This window comes from Mirounga angustirostris, unplaced genomic scaffold (genome assembly GCF_029215605.1).
Source record: "Mirounga angustirostris isolate CCGP_5_RB_7025 unplaced genomic scaffold, mMirAng1.0.hap1 SCAF_8, whole genome shotgun sequence".
NCBI classification, from domain to species: Eukaryota; Metazoa; Chordata; class Mammalia; order Carnivora; family Phocidae; genus Mirounga; species Mirounga angustirostris.
The window spans coordinates 14,413,721-14,441,005 of record NW_026991716.1 but is presented as its reverse complement, the minus strand read 5'-3'; the positions used below and the strand labels follow the sequence as shown (position 1 = coordinate 14,441,005).

General features: G+C 42.8%; 1 protein-coding gene across 5 annotated transcripts; it reads right to left on the bottom strand.

The window, feature by feature from the left end:
- Nucleotides 1–23,057, bottom strand: TBC1D7 (TBC1 domain family member 7). 5 transcript variants are annotated; one of them, XM_045866361.3, is made up of 8 exons: nt 22,953–23,056; nt 21,368–21,487; nt 19,682–19,762; nt 15,752–15,939; nt 11,937–12,074; nt 2,906–3,051; nt 1,468–1,597; nt 1–431 (listed from the first exon to the last, which is right to left on the bottom strand). In XM_045866361.3, the coding sequence occupies exons 2-8, from the start codon at nt 21,477–21,479 to the stop codon at nt 345–347; spliced, it is 882 nt and encodes a 293-aa protein (XP_045722317.1). In that variant the 5' UTR covers nt 21,480–21,487; nt 22,953–23,056; the 3' UTR covers nt 1–344. The 5 variants fall into 5 exon arrangements, with proteins under 5 accessions (XP_045722317.1, XP_045722316.1, XP_064453244.1 ...); XM_045866360.3 differs by lacking the exon at nt 22,953–23,056 and adding an exon at nt 22,804–22,946; XM_064597174.1 differs by lacking the exon at nt 11,937–12,074 and having other exon boundaries at nt 22,953–23,057.
- Nucleotides 23,058–27,285: the final 4,228 nt, after the last annotated feature.

Genomic DNA, 27,285 nt, shown 5'->3' with positions numbered 1-27,285 from the left:
TTGTCCGCAAAAGGAAGTTGTTCTTTATTCCAGAAATAGCTTTAGAAAGTAACGAGCGTGGTGCTAATTAGAGAGGAGCAGGGCAGGCTTGCCTATCAAAGCACCCACCCTTCCTGGCTGATGCTTGGAAAACAGGGAGGTATTTCTGAATAACCCTTTTAAATGCTATTCGGAGTTGAGCTTTGTACTTCTGTGTAACCACAAGTTGCTGCTCCTAACAGTGTCACCAGGTATCTTAAATAATTGTCCTGGGGAAAAGTGACGCTTTGAGCACCAAAGCAAGAACGGGATTTTCAGTGAGTGCAGTGGGCGGCGGCCTGGTAGGCCGAGGGCGCAGGGAGCCGTCAGGCTGAGTGCACTGGGGTCCCGCAGTGCTTGTGCCACAAATCGATGGCCTTGCTCACAATCGCGTCCGAGCTGTCCCGGGGAATCTGTGGACAAGCAAACCAGTCGTTGTGAAACTTCAGTGTGTATAACATTCTCGTCTCCCTCATTCGCCGCACCACAGCACTTACATCCCCATCCGCCCCCCCGGCCCCCCCAAAGGTTCTCACAACTTTTCAGAAGCAATCATGTGAAAGGCTGCGGCCAGGGTCTTTGGTTCACAGGCCACCGGAGGACAGGCTGAAGAGCTCCGCTCAGACTACCCGGCTTTCAAGCCTGCACTGCCCACTGTGTGCCCCCCGGCAGGCTACCTGAGTTCAGATCCCACCTCTAAAAGGGGGCAAATGACAGCCTCTCTTCCTAGGGCCATTTAGGATTATGTGCGAGACTCGGTGAAAAATACTTAGCATGGGCCCTGGCACTGTCAGCCACTAACAGGATGCTGAGGACTCCTGTACTCACCACGCCTTCACGTGGTGCTATTTACTGAGCCGCTATTCAAATGTTAATAGCGGCCAAGTAAAAAAAAGAATAGATTCTGGGTCCAGTGAAATTCATCCCGGCATAAATCTCCTCCAAGTCTCACCTGGTTAAGGGTATTCTAAGATACACAGACATTCATTTAGACCTTTCCCTACATGTACTAAGTATATACTTAAGCACATGATCAAACCCAGCTGGGATTCCGCCAGATAGTAACAGCAATGAAAGGGCTTACAAAAACCCCCACAACATCAGGCTTCCTTTTCCACTAAGAAGGACTACTCGACCTCGCATGACAGATCTCACTCACCTCTTCCTTTTCTCAACAAGCTTCCTGGTGGTCACATCAGGCGGTAAGACTCTGGTCTTCATGCACACACTCACGACAACAGTCTCACTCCTCAGACCATCATCCCCCAAAGAGAGGATGCAAACTATAACCCACAGATCAATTTTAAGCTGAATTTTTCCACGGGGAAAAAGTGTTTCTTATAAGGTAAAAATATCAGAGAAAGAATGTAATGCAATAGGAAAATCTGGCTTGCTAAATGGACTTCCTTTCTAGATTCAAAATCAAATTTTAAAAAAAAGCACACTTACATTTTCCAGAAACTTTGTTATCTTCTCTGCACTGTTCAGAGCCATTACTTTTATTTTAAAGGTTAATAAAATTTCCACAGCTACAAAAACTAGGATCTTACAGGATCCACTTACAACTTTATCCCAAACCCTATAAAAAAATCAAGTGATATAATAAAATTATGAGTTTGAAATTTATGTTTAAACATCTCAAATTACAAAATTAAATCAAATTACCCCTTTTAAGTATAAACTTCAGAGAAAAGCAGTAATGAAATAATCATCAGAAAAGCAAAAACACAACAAATCAGCCATTTTGAAACATATTTCACACACAATCAGCACTGGAAGGGAAAAAGGAATGATCACTAAAAAGTACTTGCTCTGTAAGAGATCCACCAGACACCCATTCCCTAAGGTTTTGAACCTGACATTTAAGGGAAGGAAAGTCTTAAACCAAAGTTTGGATTTTATTAATATTGTGTAATGCTAATCTAATAATTAAATACTAAGGAATAACAAAAGCAGTATATGAAATGAGATCAATGCAATTTCATTTTCTAGTGGTTCAAATTCCTAAAACTTCTCCAAGAGCTTAAGGAGCTAGGGGGCACCTGGGTGGCTCAGTGGGTTAAGCATCTAACTTTGGCTCAGGTCACGATCGCAGGGTCCTGGGATCGAGTCCTGCATTGGGCTCCCTGCTCAGCAGAGAGCCTGCTTCTCCCCTCTCCGCCCCCTGCCTGTGCTCTCTCTCGCTATCTCGCTCTCTAATAAATATAATTTTTTTAAAAAGAGCTTAAGGGGCTAGTTATTGATCTGCGACCACTCTAGAAAAACTATTCTGATAATTCCTATACCTCTTAAAGTTGGTGTTACACTCTATGTGCTTAGTCATATACTGTCTTGTGATGTTCTCTGCATGTCACCTTTCTTCCCAACTACCTCATACAGTCTTGGGGAGGGGACAGGACTCTGAAATGCCAGCAACACATGTCTGAAGCAAATGAAAGCTGAGTGTGAGTCTCTGATCTCTGCCCACCTTCAGCCACTTTAAAGATGTCACGATGGAACTAAGAAATAGGAAGATTTCCTCCAGATCAGGATCTCCCACATTTCTGGACAAGAAAAGCCTAGACCTATATAAGCTCCCGGAGATGGTTTCAGATGTGAATAGTGTACAGCATCCAACAGACTGAGGCCTTCAAGTTTTCTAATTGTATATTCTAATATTTCTACCATTAATTTGTATTCATGTGAGGTTAACGTTACTAATGTTCCAGCATTTCTAACTGTATAAATAATAAGTAGAATCAAGTTGCTCTGTTGCCTGCCAGAGAAGTTAGCTTCAAATTATGGTATTGTCCTAAAGCAAATTCATACTCTGAAGGACGATCACACTTGAAAAACCAGGATGCTCCTCGGCCTTCAGGCCTTGACCATCTCTGAAAGCGATACTTGCCTCTGTAAACTGGATTCAGGCAAGCACCCTGCGAAGCACCTCTTGAACCAGAGATCATAAGGAAGTCTGGACAGCGCGGAACACGTCTTCAGATGACTCAGCAAACGGCTATCTTCCAGATTCAAGTATTGTTCAAAAGCCTTTGGCTGATGATTAAACAGGAAGGGAGATTACTCATTTCCTGTGACGTAACATTACCCGATCTTACAGCCTGTGATGAATAAGATGAATTGAATGTACATGCTGAATGCAAGTAAGTGCTAGAAAACAAAACTTAAGACTCACCCAAGTCATGGGTGACGCAAAGTTCCCAGGTCAGCCCTAACCAGAGCAACCAGCAATGTGGGACTAAGGGGTTTTCCAGGACGGGACCAGGCAAAACAAAACAGTTGTTCCCCGTAATGTGCCCCAACAGCACTAACAAGGTTCCACAGCCAAAGGCAAAAGTCAACTGTTTGGGGGAACTAAGAAAGGCCCATGACGCTCCCAGGTGCCCTAGAGCCATCAATGATATACTCAGGAAAAAGGGAGAAGGGGAAAGGGTAAGATCAAAGAAACAGAGTGGGACCAAAATGGGGAGAGGGGGTTCAGAAGAATGAGACAAAAAGAGCTGGACGTGAAAAGGGCCCACCGGTCCTAGACCACACCTCTGCCAAGCACTACTGTGCACCACGCCAAAGAGACCCCTACAACAGAGACATCCAGAGGAGACACTCTGTACCCCGCTTGCAGGAGAATTCTCAGGAGGCAGAGAAATAACGTGGGGGGAACAAAGCAACTGGATTCCATCTGGTAGCCTCTCCCATGAAAGGTTAAGCAGCAGTCAACCCTAGGAGCCTGGGCGAGCTAACAAAGCCGGCTCCCAGACCAGCCAAATCCACCTGGCAAGCTGCTGTATTTAGGGTCCACTGGCCAAGAATGGCACTTGGGGGTCAAACCCTGAAGTCTGTATTCCTTATCCAGAAAAACACGACGACATCCCATATCACCTAAGCAAATGCAAATGTTTATTTTACTAAATATCTGCATCTCGCCCAAAGAGCTAATTCATAACCCTTACAATGTTTGCTAGAGCCAAACCCTATGCTACATACAGGGAATAGAGTAAATGACATAATGACATAATGTCCCTGCCTTCAGGGAGCGTACAATCTGCTTGAGACAAACATATAGGGGCGCCTGGGTGGCTCAGTCATTAAGCGTCTGCCTTCGGCTCAGGTCATGACCTCAGGGTCCTGGGATCGAGCCCCACATCGGGCTCCCTGCTCAGTGGGAAGTTTGCTTCTCCCTCTCCCACTCCTCCCTGCTTGTGTTCCTGCTCTGTCTCTCTGTCAAATAAATAAATAAAATCTTAAAAAAAGAGAGAGAGACAAACATGTAATAAAGCTATCATGGGGTAAGCACAGGATGCTGGACACATCGAGGTGGGAATCCAAACCCAGGCTTTACAAGTCACCTTTTCCCAGAGAGGTGACATCTGAGCTGGCTTACAAAGAATGACGGGAACTAACCAGGCAAAGAGAGGCCCACATATTAGTATCGGGCCCAGTTTTCTCCTCTTTCAGGGGATCTCTAATTTTTTCTGTTTAACCAAATTCCTAGACCTTCTCAAGAACACTACACACAGCTCCCCCAAACAGGAGTCTTCTCCAAAGTACAAGTTGTCAAAGGGCTCTTGTCCTCACCTTTCACCTCTAAAACCCTCTCTAGAATTTTGGGTAGTTCTGCCAATGGAATGTTTTTTCACAAACTGACATGGGTGAACACACACATACACATATTTATATATTATGTCTCATAGCAAAGAAAATCTCATCCAAAAGTCAGTACAAATAACAAATAAGATACAGATGAGTGAAAATTTTGAACTATTTATTGCCTCTTCCCTTACCATACTGTAAACTCAGTGAGGGCAGGGACTATATCTACTCTGTTCACTGCTAGTTCTCCAGTACCTAGAACACTACTCAGCATAGTAAGCACTCAATATATAATCATTGAGTATCATGAATTAAATGAAATGTTAATCAACATCTTGATAATCACTCAATGTACGTCTTCCTGCCAGTCTTAAATTTTTCTAAATCTTTTTTCCTAATATGTTCATTATAAGAAATCTCAAAAATACAGTAAAGAATAAAGAAGGATATAAAGATCCCTTAAACTCACACTACCCAAAGATAACTACTGGTAATATATAGGTTGTATAGCACCCAATTGTTTTCCGGTATACATTACACACACTTTTATTAGTTGGCCTCATACTGAATACACAATTTAGTATCTTACTCTTTGCACTCAACATATTGTGGGCATTTTCCCAGGTTAATAAACAATCTTAAAGGGTGAATATCCCTAAATAAAGAGAGCTTCTAAAAACAGAGAAGAAAAAGCCAAAATCTCCAAAGAAAAAAATGCAAATGACCCTCACCCATAAGAAAGATGCTCAACCTTGGTATTTAAAACAACAACAACAACAACAACAACAACAAACAAAACTACACTAAGGTATCATCTCTAGTAATCACACGACTGGGTATTTAGCCAACCAAAAAATATAAAAACACTAATTCAAGGAGATACATGCACCCCAATGTTTACTACAGCATTATCTACAATAACCCAAACTATGGAAACAGCCCAAGTGTTCACCAACAGATGAATGGATAAAGAAGATGTGGAATATATACACAATGGAATATTACTCAGCCATAAAAAAAGAATGAAATCTTGCCATTTGCAATGACGTGGATGGAGCTAGAGGGTATGATGTTAAGTGAAATAAGTCAAAGAAAGGCCAATACCATATGATCTCAGTCATATGTGGAATTTAAGAAACAAAACAGATGTGGGGCGCCTGGGTGGCTCAGCTGGTTAAGTGTGTGCCTTTGGCTCAGGTCATGATCCCAGGGTCCTGGAATCGAGCCCCACATCGGGCTCTCTGCTCAATGGGCAGCCTGCTTCTCCCTCTGCAGCTTCCCCTGCTTGTGCTCTCCATCAAATAAATAAATAAAATCTTAAAAAAAAAAAGAACCAAAACAGATGAACATAGGGGAAAGGAAAAAGAGAGGGAGGCAAACCAAGAAACAGAATCTTAACTCCAGAGAACTAATAGTTCCCAGAGGGGAGGTGGTGGGTGGGTGAAATAGGCAATAGAGATTAAGAGTACACTTAACATGAGGAGACTGAGTAACATACAGAATTGTTGAATCACTATACTGTACACCTGAAACTAATACAACACTGTATGTGAACTATACTAGAATTAAAATTTTTAAAAATCAATGAAAAGGGGCGCCTGGGTGGCTCAGTTGGTTAAGCGACTGCCTTCAGCTCAGGTCATGATCCTGGAGTCCCGGGATCGAGTCCCGCATTGGGCTCCCTGCTCAGCGGGGAGTCTGCTTCTCCCTCTGGCCCTCCCCTCTCTCATGCTCTATCTCATTCTCTCTCTCAAATAAATAAATAAAATCTTAAAAAAAAAAAAAATCAATGAAAAAACTTTCACCCTTAAAAAAAAAGCCATACTGAGGTATCATCTATCTCTCACCTATCTGACTGGCAAAAATGACACACCATGTTGGCAAGGGATACTGTAGGGAAACACATTCATTCTCATTCACTGGTCATGAGGATGAGGTCTATGAAGGAGAATTTGGAACTATCTAGCAAAATAACATATGCCCTTACCCTTTGATCCAGTCAACCTATTTCTAGGAAACATATCCCCCAAATATACTGGTAAATAAATGAAAAGGTATATGCACAAAACTATTTATCCGTAACACCGCATATAACAACAAAAGACTAGAAACATCCTAAGTGGCCAAAAGAGGACAGGTCAGATAAACCAAAGTATATACACAGAGTGGAGTAGAAAGAGTGGAAAGTAGAAAGAGTGGAAAGAGATTAACCAGAGAGGCCGGCCAGGTCACACAATGAAGCTGTGAAAAGGAATAAGGAATGTCTCTATATACAGCTGACCCTTGAACAACATGAGTTTGAACTACGTGGGTCCACTGATATGTAAATGTGTTTTAATAAATGCACATGCACATTATAAATGTATATTTTCTTCCTTATGATTTTCTTAATAACATTTTTTCTCTAGGTTCCTTTATTGTAAGAATAGAGTCTATAATACATGTAACATACAAAATATGTAATATGTGTTAATAGACTGTTCACGTTCTTGGTAAGGCTTCCAGTCAACAGTAGGCTACAGTAGTTAAGTTTCTAGGGAGTCAAAAGTTATACATGATTTTCAACTGTGTGGGGGCTTAGCATCCCTAACTTCAGCATTGTTCAAGGGCCAACTGTATTACTTATGGCATGATTTCTAGCATATATCAGGTGAAAACAGCAGGGTAGAGGAAAATGTGTATCACGTGCTACTACTAAATCTAAGAAAGATAGTGAATATACATATGTATATACACTTTTTTTTTTAGTGGAAAGAGATAATATTTACATTGCCTGAAAGTTTTAGTATACAGCAAATGGTAGATGAGATTATATTTTACTGCTAAACTTTTAGGTTATTTCCAGTATTTCCATGACCCTCAAATTCTTACTTTATAAAGAAAAGAAAACGTACCTCATCAACAGAAGGCAAAACCTGACCAAAAAAAAAGACTTAACCACTCTGAGAGGAATTTATATTGAACTTAGGAAGAGGCTGTTAATAGTGTTTATTTAAAAAACAAAATAAACAAAATAACCTCTCTTTAGGATAGCTTTTAAAAAGCAGAGCAATGGCAATGAAAGTTAGTTCACTTACTTTACTGATTAAACACATTTAAGCCTGAGATGGCTTAAGGACGGTCTGCTCTGGAAAGAGATTAACCAGAGAGGCCGGGCAGGTCACACACTGAGGTTGGATTCTATTTTCCTTGCCAAAGACAGGCCTCGTCAAAGAGCAACATTTCCTAAAGCTTCGTAAGGAGAGGAGACGCTGTGATGTAACCCTATCAATCAGAATATTATGACATAATAACTGTGTCATCACCAGATAGAGTCTCATCTTCTTGTCATGTCAAAAACCCATCACTGCCCATCACATATACATTTCCCTAGGATGATAAAACAAGCTATGCTTTGTGATAACCAAATTTAGTTGGTAAAACCACAAAAATTTGAAAATGAGAGACAAGATTATAAAAAATCTACTTTAACAAGAAGCTAGGAAGAAGAGATCCACTAACCATAGTAATAAAAATTTTATGGGAAACTGAGCACAGCTTAAAGAGAAAAGATCACGTAAATCAGTAAGTCAAATAGCAACACAAAGGATATTTAACTTTTCTTACACATTCTGAAGAACTTGAAAAAAAAACTTCGTAACTATTTAAAACTATGTGCTAAGTACTATAATGTACATATGAAAACAAATCTCTTTTTTGAAGATGAAATTAAGGTTTAGTGGGCATTTAGTATCTTGCTGATTCAAAACTCATTTCTAAAAAGAAACTGGAGTTCAAGCAAAGCCAAGGCACTTTTGAAACAGAACAACAACATGAAGGAAGTTTCCCTACCAGCTACCAAAACATACGAGGGAGCTATATTGAATAAATCATATGGTATTGGCCGAGGAACAGACAAATAGCTTGATGGGGGAAAAAACCCAGAAAGAGATACAAAAACATACAGAAATCTAGTATATGATAAAGGTGGCATTTCAAATCTGTGAAAAAAAGAATGAACCGACAGATAGCATTAAGTGGTAGGTAGTTCTACTGCTTACTAACTGTGTGACCTTGGGCAAGTTACTTAACTGCTCTGTGCTTCAGTTTCCTCATCTATAAAAACAGAGAGGTGTGCTAAAATTAAGTTTTCATGAACAAAGTAAACTGCCTGGCATGAAGCACGAGCTTAACAACTATCAAACCGAAAGGGGAAGAGGAGGCTGACTGAAGGTTTACTGTTAACAACAAAGAAACAAGGTCAAACCTGTGTTGATAACCAATCACAAACACAAATCCCTCACAAATTAAAGGACTCAATTTTAAAATGTTTCAATATAGAGGCACCTGGGTGACTCAGTCAGTTAAGCCTTTGACTCTTGATTTCAGCTCAGGTCATTATCTCAATGGTCATGAGATTGAGCTCAGCATCGGGCTCCATGCTGGGCACTGGAGCCTGCTTAAGATGCTCTCTCTCCCTCTGCCCCTCCCACCCCACCCCCACTCCTGCTTGCTTGAGCGCACTCTCTCCCTCTAAAAAAATATTAAAATATTTAAATATTTTTTAAAAGTTAAAGTTTTTTAAAAATCTGTTTTTTAATCTTGGAGTTAGAAAGGGTTTCCTAAATAAGATACAAAAAGCAAAATACTGACATACCCGATTATATCAAAACTTTAAAAATCTCTATACGACAGGGAGAAAAGATTGTGAACATATGTAACGCAGGATTAATATCCTGACTATATCAATAACTCTTACAAATAAAAAAGAAAGTTGCAAACAAAATAGAGAGGTGGACAAATACAAATGACCAATAAGCATATGCAAAGCTGCTCAGCTTCACCAGAAAATGAGAATATGTAAATTAAAATGAGATACCATTTTCACTATCAGATTAACAAAAATTTAAGAAACTGATACTATCAGGTATTGGCAATGGAGTGGAAAACAGAAAATCTTATCTGCTGGGGGAAGCAAAATCGGTATGCCTTCCGGGTGAGCAGCCTGGCAATTAAAAACTTTGAGTACATTTCTCTTTCAACCTAGCAATCCCCTTACAGGGACCTGTCCTACAGAAACACTCACATATGTAGAAAGGCTCATGTAGAAGGGCATGCGGACTGTCAACATGGAACTGTTATATTAAAACACGGCAAAATTCTTAACACGAAATAATATGAACACATTTTTAAGAGAAAAAAAAGTGGTTCTAAATGAGTAGCTCTCAACCCTAGCCACACTTCAGAATCACCTGAAGCTTTTAAAAAAAGATAGAATTCTGGGCCCCACCCACCCCCAGAGATTCTGACTTAATGGGTCTGGGTGGAGGAAAGGCACTGATAATTTTTTAAAAGCTCCCAGGTGGTTCTAATAGGAAGTCAGGGCTGAACACTACTGATCTGCACTGACTTGGAAAGCGCTCCAAGACGTCAAGTTTAAAAAAAAATTGTAGAGGGGCGCCCGGGTGGCTCAGCCGTTAAGCATCTGCCTTCGGCTCAGGTCATGATCCCAGGGTCCTGGAATCGAGCCCCACATCGGGCTCCCTGCTCAGCGGGAAGCCTGCTTCTCCCTCTCCCTCTCCCCCTGCTGTGTTCCCTCTCTCACTGTGTCTCTGTCAAATAAATAAAATCTTTAAAAAAAAAAAATTGTAGAGCCATTTGAACAATATCATAATATTTACGTGTTTTGAAGTTATATATATAAAAAATAAATCATTATATGCATGTGTGTGCGCATAGATGGGCGTGTGTACATATGTATATATACGTGGATGTGGATGGATTCCATCCAACCTAATGTACATAAAACAGTCTAGGATATACACCCAGCTAATGACAGTGTTTACTTCTTAGAAAGTGGGGGATGAGGACGTACAGATATATACGAATACTGGATTCATCCAGATTAATACTTCAAGAATATACTTGTGTTATCAAAAATAAAGAATTCGTTAAACATAAACTAGCAAAATGCTACAGAATTTACTTCAATACTAAATAAGAAAGGCTAATTAAATCATAGTATAATCTGGATCTCTTGATTTAATTAAGCAAGTAACATTATGCTTCCATCGCCATGCTTGTTTTCACTGAAATCAACTAAGTGGATTAAATTTTAAAATTCTGAAAATCAAATTTACATAACTGAAATCTATAAAACACCCTTGTAACAGTGCTCTACAAAGCTAAAGGGTCTTCTCGCCAACTGCCCTGATGACTGCAGTTAGCACAGGGATCCTCAGGGCTCCATCGACTTCCATCAGCGCCCCTCATCTGGCCCTGAAACCACGATCTCGGTTACTGCTTTCAACAGAATTTCCAAATGAAACAACTCAATGATTTAAGAAAAGAGACATTCATTTTTAAAGGAGAGAAACAAAGGGAAAAGACTAGAAAAACAGGATGGGAAAGAACCCCCACTGGCTTATGCGGAGGGAGCAAGTGTGGTGCCACTCTCTGGACTCCCGAGTGAGCGCACCGCAGCCGGCCAGGAGGCTGCCCCGCTCAGGGCCATTCACCTCTCCTTCCTCACTAACAGAATCCTAGCTTAACAGATCACGACGGTGGCTGGCTAAAACCAAACCAAACCACATTTCCCAGCCTCTGCTGCAGACAGAGGCGGCCAGGTGCCATAGTCCTGCCACTAAAAGATATGAGGAAGGAGAGTCTGGCCAAGGGAGACAGACTGGACTGGCTGCTCCTTCTACTCCTTCACTTTTGACTTCACCCTTCCTTCCTACCTGCCTAGAACACAGAGGTCGCGGCTGTCGCTCCAGCATCCAGCTGTGAGCAGGAGAGGGAGGATCACCCCTAACAATGCTGGACCGAGAGGGCAGGAGCCCAGGGCCCCGCAGATATGGTGGCATTCTGGCAGCAGCTCTGGCCTGCCTCACCTCTAGACTTCTGGTTATGTGAGAGGAAAAAATAAAGCTTCAGGTAGTTGGGCTTTCCGCTATATGCAGCCAAATTCAAACCTTAACTCATCCAGAGAGGCAATTCTAGATAAAGCCAGTAGATCCTAGACCAGGATAAGGAACAGAAAAGAGCAGGGGTTGCCAACTACAGCGTGCGGCAGGCCAAATCCAGCCTCGACCGTTCTTTCATGCACTGTCAATGGCCGCTTGGGTGCAACAGGAGCTGAGCTGAGTGTTGGCAAGAGAGACACAGAGACACAGAGACCATCTGGCCCACCACCCTGGAAATATTTACTACTTGATCTTTTACGGAAAACATCTGTTGGCTCCTACTATAGAGGGTCCGCTCATAATTGTAGCAGCACGAGGAAGTAAGGCTATTTCCCCAGTACCACTGCTCACCCCTACCCCCGCAAGAGCCAAAAAAGCACCCCTTACCAGCTGGGGTAAAAACTCCCGGTACTTATTATTTAATTGGTTCACAAAGCATCGGATGATCCAGTAACAGTCGACACTATCCTCTACCATCTCTTCCACGGCTTTGGCAATGGCAAGAAATACTTCATCTTCTGGCTCCTGAAAGATTAATAATAAATCCCTGGTAAAGGGAGGGAGCCAGCGGAAGAGAGGAATACAGATTTCTCTCATAAAAATGAAACCTTACCCCCTAACTTTTGAAGAGGCTGCATTAATAAATCAAAGTGCAACCAAAAAGCACACAGTCCACCACTAAAGAGAAGACCAGGGCAGAGATATGAGCAGGTAACCAAAGAAATCTATTATGTATCAGTGGTGCTTACGACTGTCCAGGTTTCGGACTGAGCACTCAGAGATTTTTCTACCTTTTAACATTTAAGGTCATCAAAGAAAACATAAATCATAAGCAAAGTGCTAACTCTCTCCACCCAAAAGTATTCCCAGGGCTAGAAGAGAATTTCTTTCAAAAGTATGTGATAAACACCACAAATAACTGGAGACGTTTGTTAATACAGTAATTTGCAAAAGTTCAAGGACTCCAAAAGGACTAATAAAGCATCTTCTTAAAAAAAATAAAGCATTTTCTTTATTTCAAAGCATTCATACATATCTTTAGAATTTTGTCCTAAGCACCTAATAAGTTAAAATGTCCCTAGAATCATAATTTTAGGAATCAGAAGAACGGCATTTCTCAAACCTTGTGTCAATACTCAGAATATGAATATAAACCTTCAAGTAAATTTCAACAAAGTAATCTTATAAAAACTAGAAACTCCTGAAAATCTATTCTGTTTTCAAACACCATATCTCACACAAAATTACATTTTCAGGAGCACCTAGGTGGCTCCCTCAGTTAAGCACCCAACTCTTGATTTCGGCTCAGGTCATGATCTCAGGGTCACAGGATCGAGTCCCACATCGGGTGTGGAGCCTGCTTGGGATTCTCTCCCTCTGCCCCTCCCCCAGCTCATGCACATGTGCACATGCACACATGCTCTCTCTTTAAAAAAAAAAAAATTATTTTCATCTAGGATTTAACAGCCAAAGGACTTTAGTGTAAAAAAAGAAACTAAAAAGTATCTCTCAAATCCCTTAAAAGCCCCAAGTTAAATCAAAATTCCTAATTTAAAAAAGCATTTCATTTTAGGCCTCCTTTCAACTTCTTAATATTCTATAAAATGGCCAAGAGTAACAGAATCACAGTAGGAAACAAACTGAGGGTTGCTGGAGGGGAGGGGAGCCAGGGGATGGGGTAATTGGGTACTGGCTATTAAAGGAGGGCATTTGATGTAATGAGCACTGGGTGTTATATGCAACTGATAAATCACTGAATTCTACCCCTGAAGCCAATAATACATTTGATGTTAATTAAATTAAATTCAAATAAAAATAAAAAAAAGTAACAATCACAAAAAATAAATTTTTCTAAACATTAATTAACGTATCAGAGGATGAGAGAGAAGGAAGAAAAGGGAAAGACAGTCTCCTTTCTCGGACTCCCACCCCTTACTGGGCACTGTGCTGGGTGCTCCTGAACGTGGCATCTCACTGGCTCTAGGAGAGTCTGAGGGGTAGGGAAGAGGACCAATGTCCTTGAGTATGTTCCCAGCCCTGTGTCGAGTGCTGTCACACCCTCTAGTACATGGTAACACGAATGAGGCAGAGTGGGGCTTGATGACTGGGGAGATGTGCGGTGGCAGAGCCAAAACCAACACCTTGATGGTGTGTCTGCCCAAGACTACCAGCGAAGGTGTCTGGGCTTGGAGTACGGGCAAGCTAAGGAGGGATGAGGTGAAAACCATAACCTATCATTTAGATTTCTTGAACTAATAGATAATCTAACCTGATTTAATACATAATTTAAGAACTTGCAGAGTACTACCAACTTTGCTCTGCCAGAGATAAGCAAAATTTACAGAAGTTTGTTAAGATGGGGCGCCTGGATGGCTCAGTCATTAAGTGTCTGCCTTTGGCTCAGGTCATGATACCAGGATCCTAGGATCAAGCCCCGTATTGGGCTCCCTGCTCAGCGGGAAGCCTGCTACTCCCTCTCCCACTCCCCCTGCTTGTGTTCCTACTCTCACTCTGTCAGATAAATAAATAAAATCTTAAAAAAAAAAAAGGTTTGTTAAGACTTCCAATTATTTTCAGGGCCATTCTCTCTTGATAAACTTAATACAAGTGGACAACCTCAGGTCTGTCCATGGGAGCCACATCATTCACTTCAAAAGAAAGAACAAGTCAAAACTCAAAGTGCTATGTGGGTAGGTTGCAAACTGCAATAAAAAAATAAGTTTCGGGGTGCATGGGTAGCTCAGTCGGTTAAGCATCTGCCTTCGGCTCAGGTCATGATCCGGGGTCCTGGGATCGAGCCCCACATTGGGCTCCCTGCTGAGTGGGGAGTCTGCTTCTCCTTCTGCCTGCCCCCTCAGCTCATTCTCTCTCTAAGTCTTTTTTTTTTTTTTTTTAAGATTTTTATTTATTTATTTGACAGAGAGAGACACAGTGAGAGAGGGAACACAAGCAGGGGGGGGTGGGAGAGGGAGAAGCAGGCTTCCCACGAGCAGGGTGCCCGATGCGGGGCTCGATCCCAGGACCCCGGGATCATGACCTGAGCCGAAGGCAGACGCTTAACAACTGAGCCACCCAGGCGCCCCTCTCTCAAAGTCTTTTTAAAAAAAAAAGTTTTATAGAATAGCACAGCTTGCAGGCAAATCCTGATTTTGAGCAATCACTGTTTTAGCCACACACACAAAAAGTTAAAATGCCTAAAATGAACTTCCAATTGCATTAAAATAAGCCAAAGCCAAGAGCTATAATCATTCCTTTACCTGAACTTTCCCTCTTTCCCCTTTATGAACAACAAGCAGTCCAAGCAACTGGAGTTAAAGGTTTGTCAAAGACGGAAGTTTAAAAACAGGCTGGGGCCTGTGGGGCTGAGGCCGAGGAGGGTCAAAGTGAAGGAGGGCGAGGGCCAAGAGGTAGCTGGCACTACCGCTTCCAACCAGAGGAATGAGCAAAGAAGTAACTGTACTAAGGGGAGGCTTTTCATATTTGCCCCTGTCAGACAGGAAGCTGCACACACAGAAGGGTGAAGGCAAGAAGAACTGGTGGTGCTGGGCTGGGATCAGAGGCGTCAGCGTGAACTGAGCCTTTTTCACATTCAGAGATAAAGAGACATATAAACATACACAGGTGTGTGTATGTGTGTACGGGACTTTATGTATTTATAGAACGTATATGTATTTCCTAGCTCTGCCGACTGACAGGCCCTAGAAGCAACATCACGCCGGAAACAACAAGCACATCTAGTGCTCCCTTCTTAGTTTCTAAATACCACACACTGTTCAAAACAGAAATGGCTGATTTTAGGACTGGGGTAGAAAAAGTACAAGAGGGGCTTGGAGTATCTTTATGTGCCAGAAAGTAAGGAAATGCTCAATGATGGAACTTGTCATAAAGACACAGAGGAGAGCCACTGAATGTTTCTAAAGTGGGGCGCCTGGGTGGCTCAGTCAGTTAAGCATCTGCCTTTGGCTCAGGTCATGGTCCCAGGGTCCTGGGATCGAGTCCCGCATGGGGCTCCCTGCTCAGCGGGGAGCCTGCTTCTCCCTCTACCTCCTGCTCCCCCTGCTTGTGTGTGCGAGCTCTCTCAAATAAAATCTTAAAAAAAAAAAAAAAAAAGTTTCTAAGGCAAAATATGATGCAAAGGCCAGCAAGACAGGACAGTCCAGAGTTGAACCAAGCATCAAGCATCAAACTAAAGTACCACTAACCAGTGGAAAGGAGGGACTTCGAGGCAACTTCCCAGACTCCAGCTGATACATGCGGAGATAGACTTCAACCTGAGGTGTGGCATCGCTGACAAAGCGAACAACTTCCAGGGCATGAAGGACATCACAGTACTGCTCCTTGTGATACATCATCACCTGGGCATGGGATTCGTGGTGCGGAGGCAGGATCCCTATACAGAGACCAAGAGGAAAAAAAGAATGGGCAAAATACGGAGACATAGACCCAGATCCCTCTATTACAGAGAACCAAGTGAGAAGCTGCGGCACGATTAGACCGGAATCACACACGTATTTAGTTACCACACAGATTCTGTTTTACAAATTCTCTCTATAAAACAGTCTTAAATTTTAAGTACTATCAGTATTTGAAGGCCAACTGCATCAATGATATTTAAGAGAAATATGATAAGGGCATCATAAAGCCCCTGAATAAGTGTGCCACCTAAACAACATAATAACCACATCAATTATCATAATGATTTCATTCAATTTATGACTGTCGGCCTAGGGCTCCCCCCAGCTCCTACAGACGTATCTCCAGGTTTTGCACTTGGTCCCTGCTATGGACTGAATTGTTTCCCCCCAAAATTCATATCCTAAAGCCCAACCCCAATGTACCTATAAGTGGAGATAGGACTAATAAGGAGTGATTAAGGTTAAATGAGGTTGTAATCCAACAAAGCTGGTGCCCTTCTAAGAAAAGGAAGCCATCCCAGAGTTTGCCGTCTCTCTCTACCACGTGGGGACAGAGTGGGAAGGTGAGCATCTACACGCCAAGAAGGGAGGCCTACAGCACCAACAACCAAACCAGCCAACACCTTGATCCCGGACTTCTCAGCCTCCAGAACCGTGAGGATATAAACCGTTGTTTAAGCTGCCCGGTCCATGGTATTTAGTGAAGGCTGCCCGAGCTAACAATACAGGCCTCTCATCTCAGAGCCACCAACAACTCATCAAATCCTTCTCTTCCCCAACAGGCAAACTTGCTCACAAAGTGGCCTAGCTTCAGGACCACAGAAATCTTTAATTTTCGCTGATGAGGCCACCTTACATTACATTTTGATGCCATTTTATGCTCATTAACCCCTTTAGACATGTCTACCTGTGAGGCTTTGGGGCAAAAACCTATCTTTTTTTTTTCTTTTACAAATGGCATGGAAAAAGCCTAGTGGAAAGAGCACTGGACAGGCTTTCAGTCTAGTCCCAGGTCTGATAACACCAGGACTCTCACAAATCTCTCTCTCTGGAAATTTGTTTCCTCAGCTGTCAGAGGTGGGAAATAGGATGGATAAGCATCTCACCAAACGTTCTTTGTACAACTAGCCCCAAAAGTCCACATGAGAACACATGTACCAAGGGTCAAATAGATTTACAAAACGGTGATAATGAATTTTCAAGGCTCTAAATTCTGATATTAAAAAAAAAAAACATCTTAGGGGTGCCTGGGTGGCTCATTCGGTTGAACGTCCGACTCTTGATTTCTGCTCAGGTCATGATCTCAGGGTCCTGGGATTGAGCCCCACATCAGGCTCTATGTTCAGCGCAGAGTCTAGTTGGAATACTCACTCTCCCTCCCTCCTTCCCCCTGCACGCTCTCTCTCTCAAATGAATAAATAAAATCTTGAAAACCTTATTTATTCCACCCTCATTAAATTTAACAAGACCATATAGGAACATGGATTCTGGAGTCAAAGTTCCTGGGTTTGAACTCTAGCTCTAAAATTAACTGGCTGGATGACAGTCAGCGACTTAGTTTTCCTATGCCTTAGCTTCTCCATCTGAAAAATGAGACTAATAATACCTATCTCAGAGTTATTGTAATGATTAAAGAATAAATATACATAAAGTGCCTAGGAAGTATACAGCACGTACTAAGCTAGTGTAAGTGTTAGCTATACATTTGACTAAGGATCACTCTTTGGTATAAAAAAACACAGATCCAGTATTCTAAAGAATATTCTGGGAAACAAAAGTTGGATGAGCTCGAAAGACTTTAGCTAACGCGATGCCATGTTAACATTAGAACCTAACTCAGCTAAATGTTCTTTGTCCCGACATAAAGCTTTACCTACCTTAGCTTTGGGGTTCTATGTCAGGCTTCTGGAAAAGTCAAGGGAATACACTAAAATGTCCTCCAAATCTGGGCTAATAAAGACTAAACAGCTGTAATTCAACCTTCTTCATACTACCAGGGGCAGCACAGTGCTTCCCATGTGAAGCCTCAAACTAAGAGCTAGTTCTAAAAAGCTTCTTTCCGGTATTTACCGAAATCTATCAGGAAGCAGGCCTGACGAGGTCCCTGAGTAATCAACACCTGTGCTTGGAAGCGTTAGCTTGTCCCCTACACAGCATGGCAGTTCCAAATCTCCAGCATCTTTACCACAAAACAACAAGAAAGACTTACCTGATAAAGACAAGTGGGAAAAACAGAGGTGATGAACGAGTCTTGGCACTCACGAAGTGTCACAGAGTACCACGAATCCACTGGTATTAACTCATAAGACACATAGTATTTCCCAACAGAAATAGTATCAGCATTACTGCCTAAAAGACATCCCTGGAAGGCTTTTTTTTGATGGCTACCGGAAACACCAAGATTGAAGAAAAAAATGCTCAGGGAAAAACTACAATAGTTGATACTTGCTCTCTAGACGTTACCTGGATGGTGGCCCACCAGAAACCCAAGTGCACAAAGACTGCCAGGACGTACAACAAAAAAAGGCATCATACAGTGCTTTCTAGGATGGGTTGTATTCCCCCTCTGCCTCCACATTACATAATCAGACTTAGGACTGCAGATTTCTCAAGTCCTGAAAACACAGTACATTTTGGAAAGAAAATGGGCTCTACCAACCTAAGCTCAAATCCTAGCTCAGCCACTTACAGACTCCAGGCCTTAGGTTAAGTGATTTAGCCTGCGGTTTTTGTCCCCATCTGTAAAACCGGGATATTAATACCTACCTCACTGGAGAATTCTGGGCTTACTCTCATTTTTTTTTTAAAGAAAGAAAGAAAAGGAGAATGGTAATGGATGGATGTTATATGCATCAGCAGGCTCAGCAGTCATAGAAAAAAAAATCTCGGCTCAGATGGGATGCTGCCAGTCACTTGTGGAACCTAATACACTTTTTCTTCCACAGAAACTGAGCAGGTTCCTTTCTCCTTCTCCTTCAGCCACTCATCACTGAAATGTACCAATTTGTGCTTTTAGGAAGTAAAAACTCTTCCTTTTTTTTTTTTAAGATTTTATTTATTTATTTGACAGAGAGAGAGAGAAAGCACAAGTAGGCAGAGAGGCAGGCAGAGGGAGAGGGAGAAGCAGGCTCTCCACTGAGCAGGGAGCCCGATGCGGGGCTCAATCCCAGGACTCCGGGATCACGACCCGAGCTGAAGGCAGCTGCTCAACCGACTGAGCCACCCAGGCGCCCCAAAACTCTTCCATTTCTTTCTGAGAGAGCACTCATCAGGAAGTTAGAACTCTGCAGCTGGGAATCACAGAGGTAACAAATTGAGAGCTACGACCTCAGAGTTAGTTTAGCTCAATAGCCTCATTTTACAGGTGCAAAAACTGAGGCCTAGCAGGGTCTTCCTCAGGGTTATCCAGGTGATGGTAAAGCCCAGACCACTTCTTTCTCCAATACGATGCTCTTCCCACGCCCAGTTTCAGGAACACACATTACTTTCTCTTCTGTCATGACTAAACTGACACTCTTAAGAGTCATATGTAATGTACTGCTACTGAAGTCACCTTCTTAAACAAACGCTTTCACGGTGAGCAGTAATTCAGTCTCCTGAGTAGACCCGATATGCAGTAAAGGGCCTAAAAAAATCCTTTTTCTGACTGATAAGATGACGAATATCCCCTCATTCAACACTTTTGAAGATAAACCTTCCAACCGTTGGGTCTCATACCTAGAAGCACCTTCCACACCAGCGCACGGTACATGGACGGGAGAGGGAATCTCTGACTAAAAGTACAAAGTTTCTCAATATCTAGAGGAAGGAAGAAAAAAAAAAAAAAACCAGTTAGAAGCTTTTTACGCTGATCATGTGAAAGCGCATTTCATTTTTAAAAAATTAAAGTAGAGTAACATTTCTTCAGAAGAATTCTACTCCCGTCAGTAAATCTAGGAAAGGCAATGCTGGTCTGATTTCTAGCCCAGGTGTTCCATCAACTAGCTGTTTAAAAACAATCAGTGCCTCATGGCACAGGTGATGCATTTTGCATATAGTACCACATTCCCTACAACATAGCAGTAGGTACTGTCTATAGGATTTATTTCATTTAATCCATACTGCAAGCTTGTTGGGTGCAGCAATTGGGGTGCGTGGGTGGCTCAGCCGGTTAAGCGTCCAATTCTTTATTTTAGCTTAGGTTGGGATCTCAGTGTTGTGGGATCAAGCCCTGCATCGGGCTCCCTGCTCAGCGGGCATCTCCCTCTCCCTCTCCCCCTCCTCCTCACTCATGCTCTCTCTCTCAAATAAATAAAGATTTCTCTTTTTTTAAAAAAAATGCAGAAACTGAAGCTCCAAGTAATTAAATGACTTGATTAAGTTAGTACAGCTAGTGAGTGGCATGGTCAGCCCTCAAATCTCTACATTTTCCAATAAACCACACTCAACTGTCCTGGACCTCAAATCCCCCTACTTGTCAAATAAGAGTAATTCCAGACAGGGCGCCTGGGTGGCTCAGTTGGTTAAGCGACTACCTTCGGCTCAGGTCATGATCCTGGAGTCCCGGGATCGAGTCCCGCATCGGGTCCCTGCTCAGCAGGGAGCCTGCTTCTCCCTCTGACCCTCCCCACTCTCATGCTCTATCTCATTCTCTCTCTCAAATAAGTAAATAAAATCTTTAAAAAAAAAAAAAGAATAATTCCAGACATAGTTAAAAAACACAGACTGTCTAGTGAGGATCAAAGATCAGGTGGGAAATGGTTTTGAAATTTTTTTTTTTTAATTTTATTTATTTATTCATGAGAGACAGAGAGAGAGAGAGAGAGGCAGAGGGAGAAGCAGGCTCCCAAGGAGCAGGGAGCCTGATGTGGGACTTGATCCCAGGACCCTGGGATCATGACCTGAGCCGAAGGCAGACGCTTAACCATCTGAGCCACCCAGGCGCCCCTGGTTTTGAAATTTTAAAAGCATTCTACACATATAAAGAACTATTCTTCCCTATGGTTCAGTTTATTTTATTCTAATCAAAAGAACAGACCTTATTACTACAAAGAAACTAAAATATCAAGGCATAATGTAGTCTCAGTATTTCTACAGAAGAAAAATCATGGCCAAGAGTTACTGTGAATTTACCCAAAAGCTAGTAACACCTCTGAAAACTGAGAAAAGGAAATATATGGGAAACATGAGAAAAAACATCACTGACTTCTTGAGACCTTGCAAAGACATCTGACTTGGCCTTGGCAAAATATTAACTTGAAAAATCCATAACTTCTCCCAAAATACACTGTTCACCTGTCATCCTATCACTAAAAAAATACAGCAGGTAACAAATACTTCTGAATGTCTTTTAAGATAGCATTTCTTTCAGGACAGCTGGGATGATTAAAACCCAATAACTTTAATTTAGCTTGTAAAACTCACCCAGTCGGTCATCTTTTAGGAGAATTTCCAATGATTTCTTTTCTTCAACTCCACGAAACCCCACTTTCTCATAATATACTGAACGGAAGTTTCTCTGAGAGTCCTCAGTCATGTTTCATTCTTGGAGGAGAGAGAAAGAGCAGGAAGGGGGAAAGAGTGTGCTTAAAAACAAAGAATGAAGAATTGGGAATTTTTCCAATGATTTTCTGCAACTTCCCCCAAGAATTCGATATTCTAAAATAAGCTGGCTGCCCTTGCGTAGGACTCAACATTAAGTATCTCCTTTTAAACAACTAACACCACCTCACTTATGTTCCTTGGCCTAAAACCAAGACATAAAACTAAAGTCCTCTGAGCTGCTAAAACAGATTTTGCAAGGTGCAGGCACTAGGGTTCCTACTTAGGGGAGTTCCTAGTCATTGCACACGTTCAAAGAAAAAAATTAGTGAAATATGAAGATACAAGATGTCATGCAAAAGGGGTTACCAAACCGTATCCACTAGGATTCCTTTCGTTCTATAAATACTATGCATTTAAAAAATTAGACTATATTATAAAATATTGGCAATGAGTTATCTTTAGGTAAGTAGGATTCCGGGTGATTTAAATCTTTCTTTTGCTTAGCCATATTTTTGAATGGACATTTTGTAAAATGAAAAACGAAGCTGTAAAGTAAAAAGCCACAAGTTTGCAATTACCAAAATTCAGAGCCCACCACAGATTAACAGCACTAAATCGTAAACCAGAAGAGGGGCAGGAGCCTAGCCTGTTGACAAGTGATGCCACAAAGCTGGGGACAGAAGAACGACTCAAAATCTGGCATCAGAATTCAAAAAGTTCAGTGGTCTCGGGTTCTTTCACAATAAACGTTCATAAGACTGACAGCCAGTCATCGGGAAAAGGTCAAATTGGGTTGGCATTTTAAGAATAAAATGGATGTAACACATTTTTCAGGAAGTACTGGCACTGCCTGGCCCAAATGCTTAAAACGTCGATGCAAAAGAAAAAAATACATATATACATAAACATATGTTTTAGAAACCTGAGGTTTTAGAAATCCTGAGAAGTTTCAGACAGCCACGGTCTTATTGAAAAGATACGCTCTGAGCCCCTTCAGTCACAGGAAAGAGGGGGAATCGTTTAAAATGAGAAATTCTAAAGGGTTCTGAGCTTTGGGGACCAATTTAAAAAAAAATTCCAAAGCACTAAAACGCTCAATGAGTTCGGGGATTCGTTTAAAAACAGCATCCAAACAGCTGCAGGGTGATGCGGTGCCCGTGGCCTAAAAACGCCATTCTCGGATTGCACTACAGCAGCAAACAAGTCCTGGAGGAAATACGGTAAAGTGACACTCCGGCCCCTGAGCGTCCACTTCAGGAAATGCAAACACACCCCGGTCCGAGACCCCGGGTCCCGTTCTCCCTATTATGCTTCACCTCTAGTAGTGGAAACCACACCCGGGTGGAGACTAAGTGGTCCGGGGGAGGCAGCGGAAACCAGGCCCAGCGCGCTGACCGGCCGGCGGGCGACGTTAGGCCGCCGAGGACACGGACGCGCCCCTCGGGGGAGGGAGGAGGCCACACACCTGCACCGGGGAAGCCAGCGACCCGCCGCCGCCGCCGCCGCCGCCGCCGCCGCCGTCGCCGGACGTGACGTCAGCACCGGCCCGAAGGGCGGTGCCGAGAGTGCGCATGCGTACAGAGCATGCGCAGAAGCTCCATTCCCGCTCAGACACCCGGACGCTTGAAAGAGCAGAAAGGGTCTGGGGTGCTAGGCTCAGGCTGCCTCCTTTTTTTTTTTTTTTTTTTAAGATTTTTATTTTATTTATTTGAGACAGAGAGAATGAGAAAGAGAGAGCACATGAGAGGGGGGAGGGTCAGAGGCAGAAGCAGGCTCCCTGCCAAGCAGGGAGCCCGATGCGGGACTCGATCCCGGGACTCCAGGATCATGACCTGAGCCGAAGGCAGCTGCTTAACCAACTGAGCCACCCAGGCGCCCCTCAGGCTGCCTCCTACCGCGGCGCCAGCCCCCGGCATCCGTCCTGTCTCCCCCCGCCCACACCTGGTCCGGAGAATCTCGCTACCCCCTTGTCCCCTCTGTGCTGGGCGGCTAGTGTTTGGGATGCTCTCTCCTCCGGGGCTGTAAGGTCCCCGCCTGCGGGAGACCTTGGAGCCTGGGGGGATGCTCCCCAACCTGTCTGCAATAGAAGACTCCTGTTTAGGGGCGCCTGGGTGGCTCAGTTGGTTAAGCAACTGCCTTCGGCTCAGGTCATAATCCTAGAGTCCCGGGATCGAGTCCCGCATCGGGCTCCCTGCTCAGCGGGGGGTCTGCTTCTCCCTCTGACCCTCCCCCCTCTCATGCTCGTTCTATCTCATTCTCTCTCTCAAATAAATAAATAAAATCTTGAAAAAAAAAAAAAGAAGAAGACTCCTGTTTAGATTCTTTATTCCCCTTTTATTCTTCCAGTATGTGGAAACAAGTGAAGACCAACCACATGAAAAATGCAAAGGCAATTTATTCAGAACTTGCTATGCAGGAGAGCCACCACCCGTTGAGTTTTGGCAGAAAAATCAAAGGCAGACAGAGGAGTGGGAACGGTTGATAGAGGAAAAAGGCAATGCTTCAGGCGTGCCCTCGTTGAAGGCTATTGGCGTGGGAAAGCTGTAGGGAGACTAATTAGAAGTGGGGCATCCTGGGGCGCCTGGGTGGCTCAGTCGTTAAGCGTCTGCCTTCGGCTCAGGTCATGATCCCAGGGTCCTGGGATCGAGCCCCGCATCGGGCTCCCTGCTCTGCGGGAAGCCTGCTTCTCCCTCTCACACTCCCCCTGCTTGTGTTCCCTCTCTCGCTGTGTCTCTCTCTGTCAAATAAATAAATAAAATCTTAAAAAAAAAAAAAGAAGTGGGGCATCCTGTGTGATCCTAGCCATCGTCAGTTAGCCATGTGTGGCTTTCTCTGGTTGATCCTGAGTTGGGACAAAAATTAGGAAAGCTGTCAGTTATTAATCAAGTCCTGGCCATTCGGGGCCAATTGTTACAGTCGTTTATTAACTTCCTGGGTTGTTTCTAAAGCTAGCAATCTGGCTTCCTGCAAGTCTGACTTAAAATAGGCAGGCTTCCTAAGCTGATTTATTATAGATAAGGCATCGGTTTTCTAGCGAGGTTACTGCAGGTTGTGGGTCAGAGTTCTATTTGTATATATGGTTGGACCACTGTATATTCAGATTAAACACTATAAAAGTAAATTATGAAAAATTAAGTTTAAAAACAAGATATACTAAATACAAGCCCCAATCTATTCGATTTAGCAGACATAAAACTACTCTGTAAAATGGCTAGTAAAGTTTACAAACATTTTCAAATTCTCTGCTTACCTTGTCACAGACCAGCACTGGGGGTCCTGGGGACATCCCCTCTGAGCAGCACTGTCTGGGTGGGTTTTTAAACCAGCACAGCTTGAGAGGAACCCCCTAGAGAAAAGTCATTTCAGCGATGGATGCTGCCGCTTTAAAAACCCAAATGTGTACAGAACAGACCACACAAAGGCCAAGCTCTAGAGGGAAACTTTGGAATCAGTGGTACAGAAGTCAGTTCAGTTACAGTGTCAGGAAGTTTGGGGTGTAATAGCTAGATAGAACTTTAAGAGAAGCTAGTGTGGTTGAACTCAAACACTTATGGACCTCCCAACCCCCCTATCATCACCATCTTTCGTTCCTCAGAACTGGGGTACTAAGCCTTGTTTAGGCAATGTTTCTTCACATTGGGAGGGATTCTTCAAGTTATAGCTTTCAAGAATTCCATTTGCTTCATTTACTTCATTTAAAACTTGGTCCAGTCACTAATATTTACAATTTCCTTTTTAAAAAATCTTTGAAATAGAGCTAATCACGGTGACAATATTACAGGTATTGGAAGGCTTAAATGAGAAAGTGTAAACTGCTTGGCACAGTGCTATGGTGCAGTGAGGATATATGTGAGTCAGCTGCCAATAGCTTAAGGCTTCCTCAGAGTAAAAACCAAAATTTCTTTGTTATGTGCTGCCTTCTTACCTCAACCTCATCTACTATCAGGGACCCTCTTGTCTTAGGACCTTCTCATGTTTATTCTCTCTGCCTGATATGCTATTTCCCCAGATAGCCACATGACCAGTTCCCTCACCTTAATTTTGGTCATATATTTCCTCCCCTAACCACCCTACCGAAGAAAATTGCAGACTCATTGCCTGAGTCCCAATCTCCTCCCACACTCTACTTTTCCTTTCTTCCCGCGGCACTGATCACCTCACACACTATATAATCCACATCTTTTCATTGTTACTGAGTCTATCCTCCCACCAGAATGTCAATTCCGCAAGGTCAGGAAACTTTGCTTTGTTGCATCCCCAGTTGATGGGATAGTACTTGACATAGTAAGTGCTCAATTCAGACTTGCTGAGTGAATGAAAAGAGATCCCACACACTGTGAATGGACAGCCATTCTTTCCTTCTTAACATTGTATGTTTGGGCTGTGAGGTGTCAGAAGGCATTATTAGTCATCAGACGCCTGCCACAACACAGAACATAGAGTGAAGGAGGCAAGTGTGATGTTGTGATTCATAAGAAATACATATTTGGTCTTCATCCCTGTTTCTGGCTCACAGCTCCTAAAACCCTTGAAATGTCCTAGGTGTTGAGAGTGATAAAGATATCTTGTGTTATGTTAATGAGGTGACTATTGGACTACACCTGAGGATGGGGGCTGGTTGCCTGGAGAACCAACCAGGTCATTAAAGGGTTGGAACTTTGGTCCTGCCCCTTGACCTCCAGGAAGGTGAGAGAGGCTGGAGGTGTAATCAGTCCTCAGTGGCCAATGATTTAATTAATCATGCCGGTATAATGAGGCCTCCATTAAAACCTCTAAGAGGAAGGGGTTAGCCGGCAATAAAATTTTCATGGAATTTAATTGAAATGTGAATTTTATTTTTTTTAAAGATTTTATTTATTTATTTGAGAGACAGACACAGAGATAGAGAGAGAGAGCACGAGCGGGGAGGAGAGGGAGAAGCAGACTTCCCGCTGAGCAGAGAGCCCGACCGAAGTGGGGGCTTGATCCCAGGACTCTGGGATCATGACCTGAGCCAAAAGCAGACACTTAACCAACTGAGCCACCCAGGAACCCCTGAAATACGAATTTTAAGTCACAGATGCACTTCATTTTGAATGTGTACCTTGCTGCCCATTTATGGCCAGCATCACTCCTTACTGCCTTGTAACCTGACTGCCCTCTGGTGGTTAACTGTTCTTACTAAATTACGGGAATAATTGCACAGCGAGGCAATCGAATCTCAAGGTTGAAAGGGATTCAAAGTCAGCCAGTCCCATTAAATGTGGTGCAGAGAGCTAGACTTCAGGGTATGAAGACAGAAGAATATGTATAGGAATGCCATCATAGCTTTCAAATTTTAAGTTCACTTTCGGCATGAGAGTAGCTACCAAATACATCAACCTCAACCCCTTCCCCTCCTTTTTCAAGTAATAAAGAAATGGAGACCCAGTGAGGTTACAGTTCTAAGGCAACTGTCTTCATTTTGAATAGCAATCAAAATTAACATCCTAAAAATCCATTACAGCATGATCGGTGACAATATAAATTCGGGTAATTGATGTATCAGATCATATCTCTAAAACATCTGAAGAGAAACAAATCTGGATGTTTCTGGAGGTTCATTTTTCTCCTTCATATTGGTCATTTGGCAGAGAAGTGGCTCAGCAGACCTGAGCTGGCTCAGTCAAATAAGCAGATACCAGATGTGGGATTCTGGAGGCTCCCCTTTTCTGACCAATCATAGCAGTTCTATACTTCATCCCACTCTGACCCATCACTGTAAAAGATATGTAAAAAATTAAGGACAGAGAGGCCCTCTTGATTGGAAAGTTGGCCAC

What these genes read in the sequence shown, in the direction of transcription:
- TBC1D7 (XM_045866361.3), bottom strand. Translation starts at nt 21,479, where the DNA reads ATGACTGAGGACTCTCAGAGAAACTTCCGTTCAGTATATTATGAGAAA. An exon ending in GGTGTGGAAGGTGCTTCTAG is followed by an intron (nt 15,940 to 19,681) that starts GTATGAGACCCA and finishes GTCTCTGTATAG; the next exon opens with GGATCCTGCCTCCGCACCAC. An exon ending in GAAGTCCCTCCTTTCCACTG is followed by an intron (nt 12,075 to 15,751) that starts GTTAGTGGTACT and finishes TTAATCTTTCAG; the next exon opens with GAGCCAGAAGATGAAGTATT.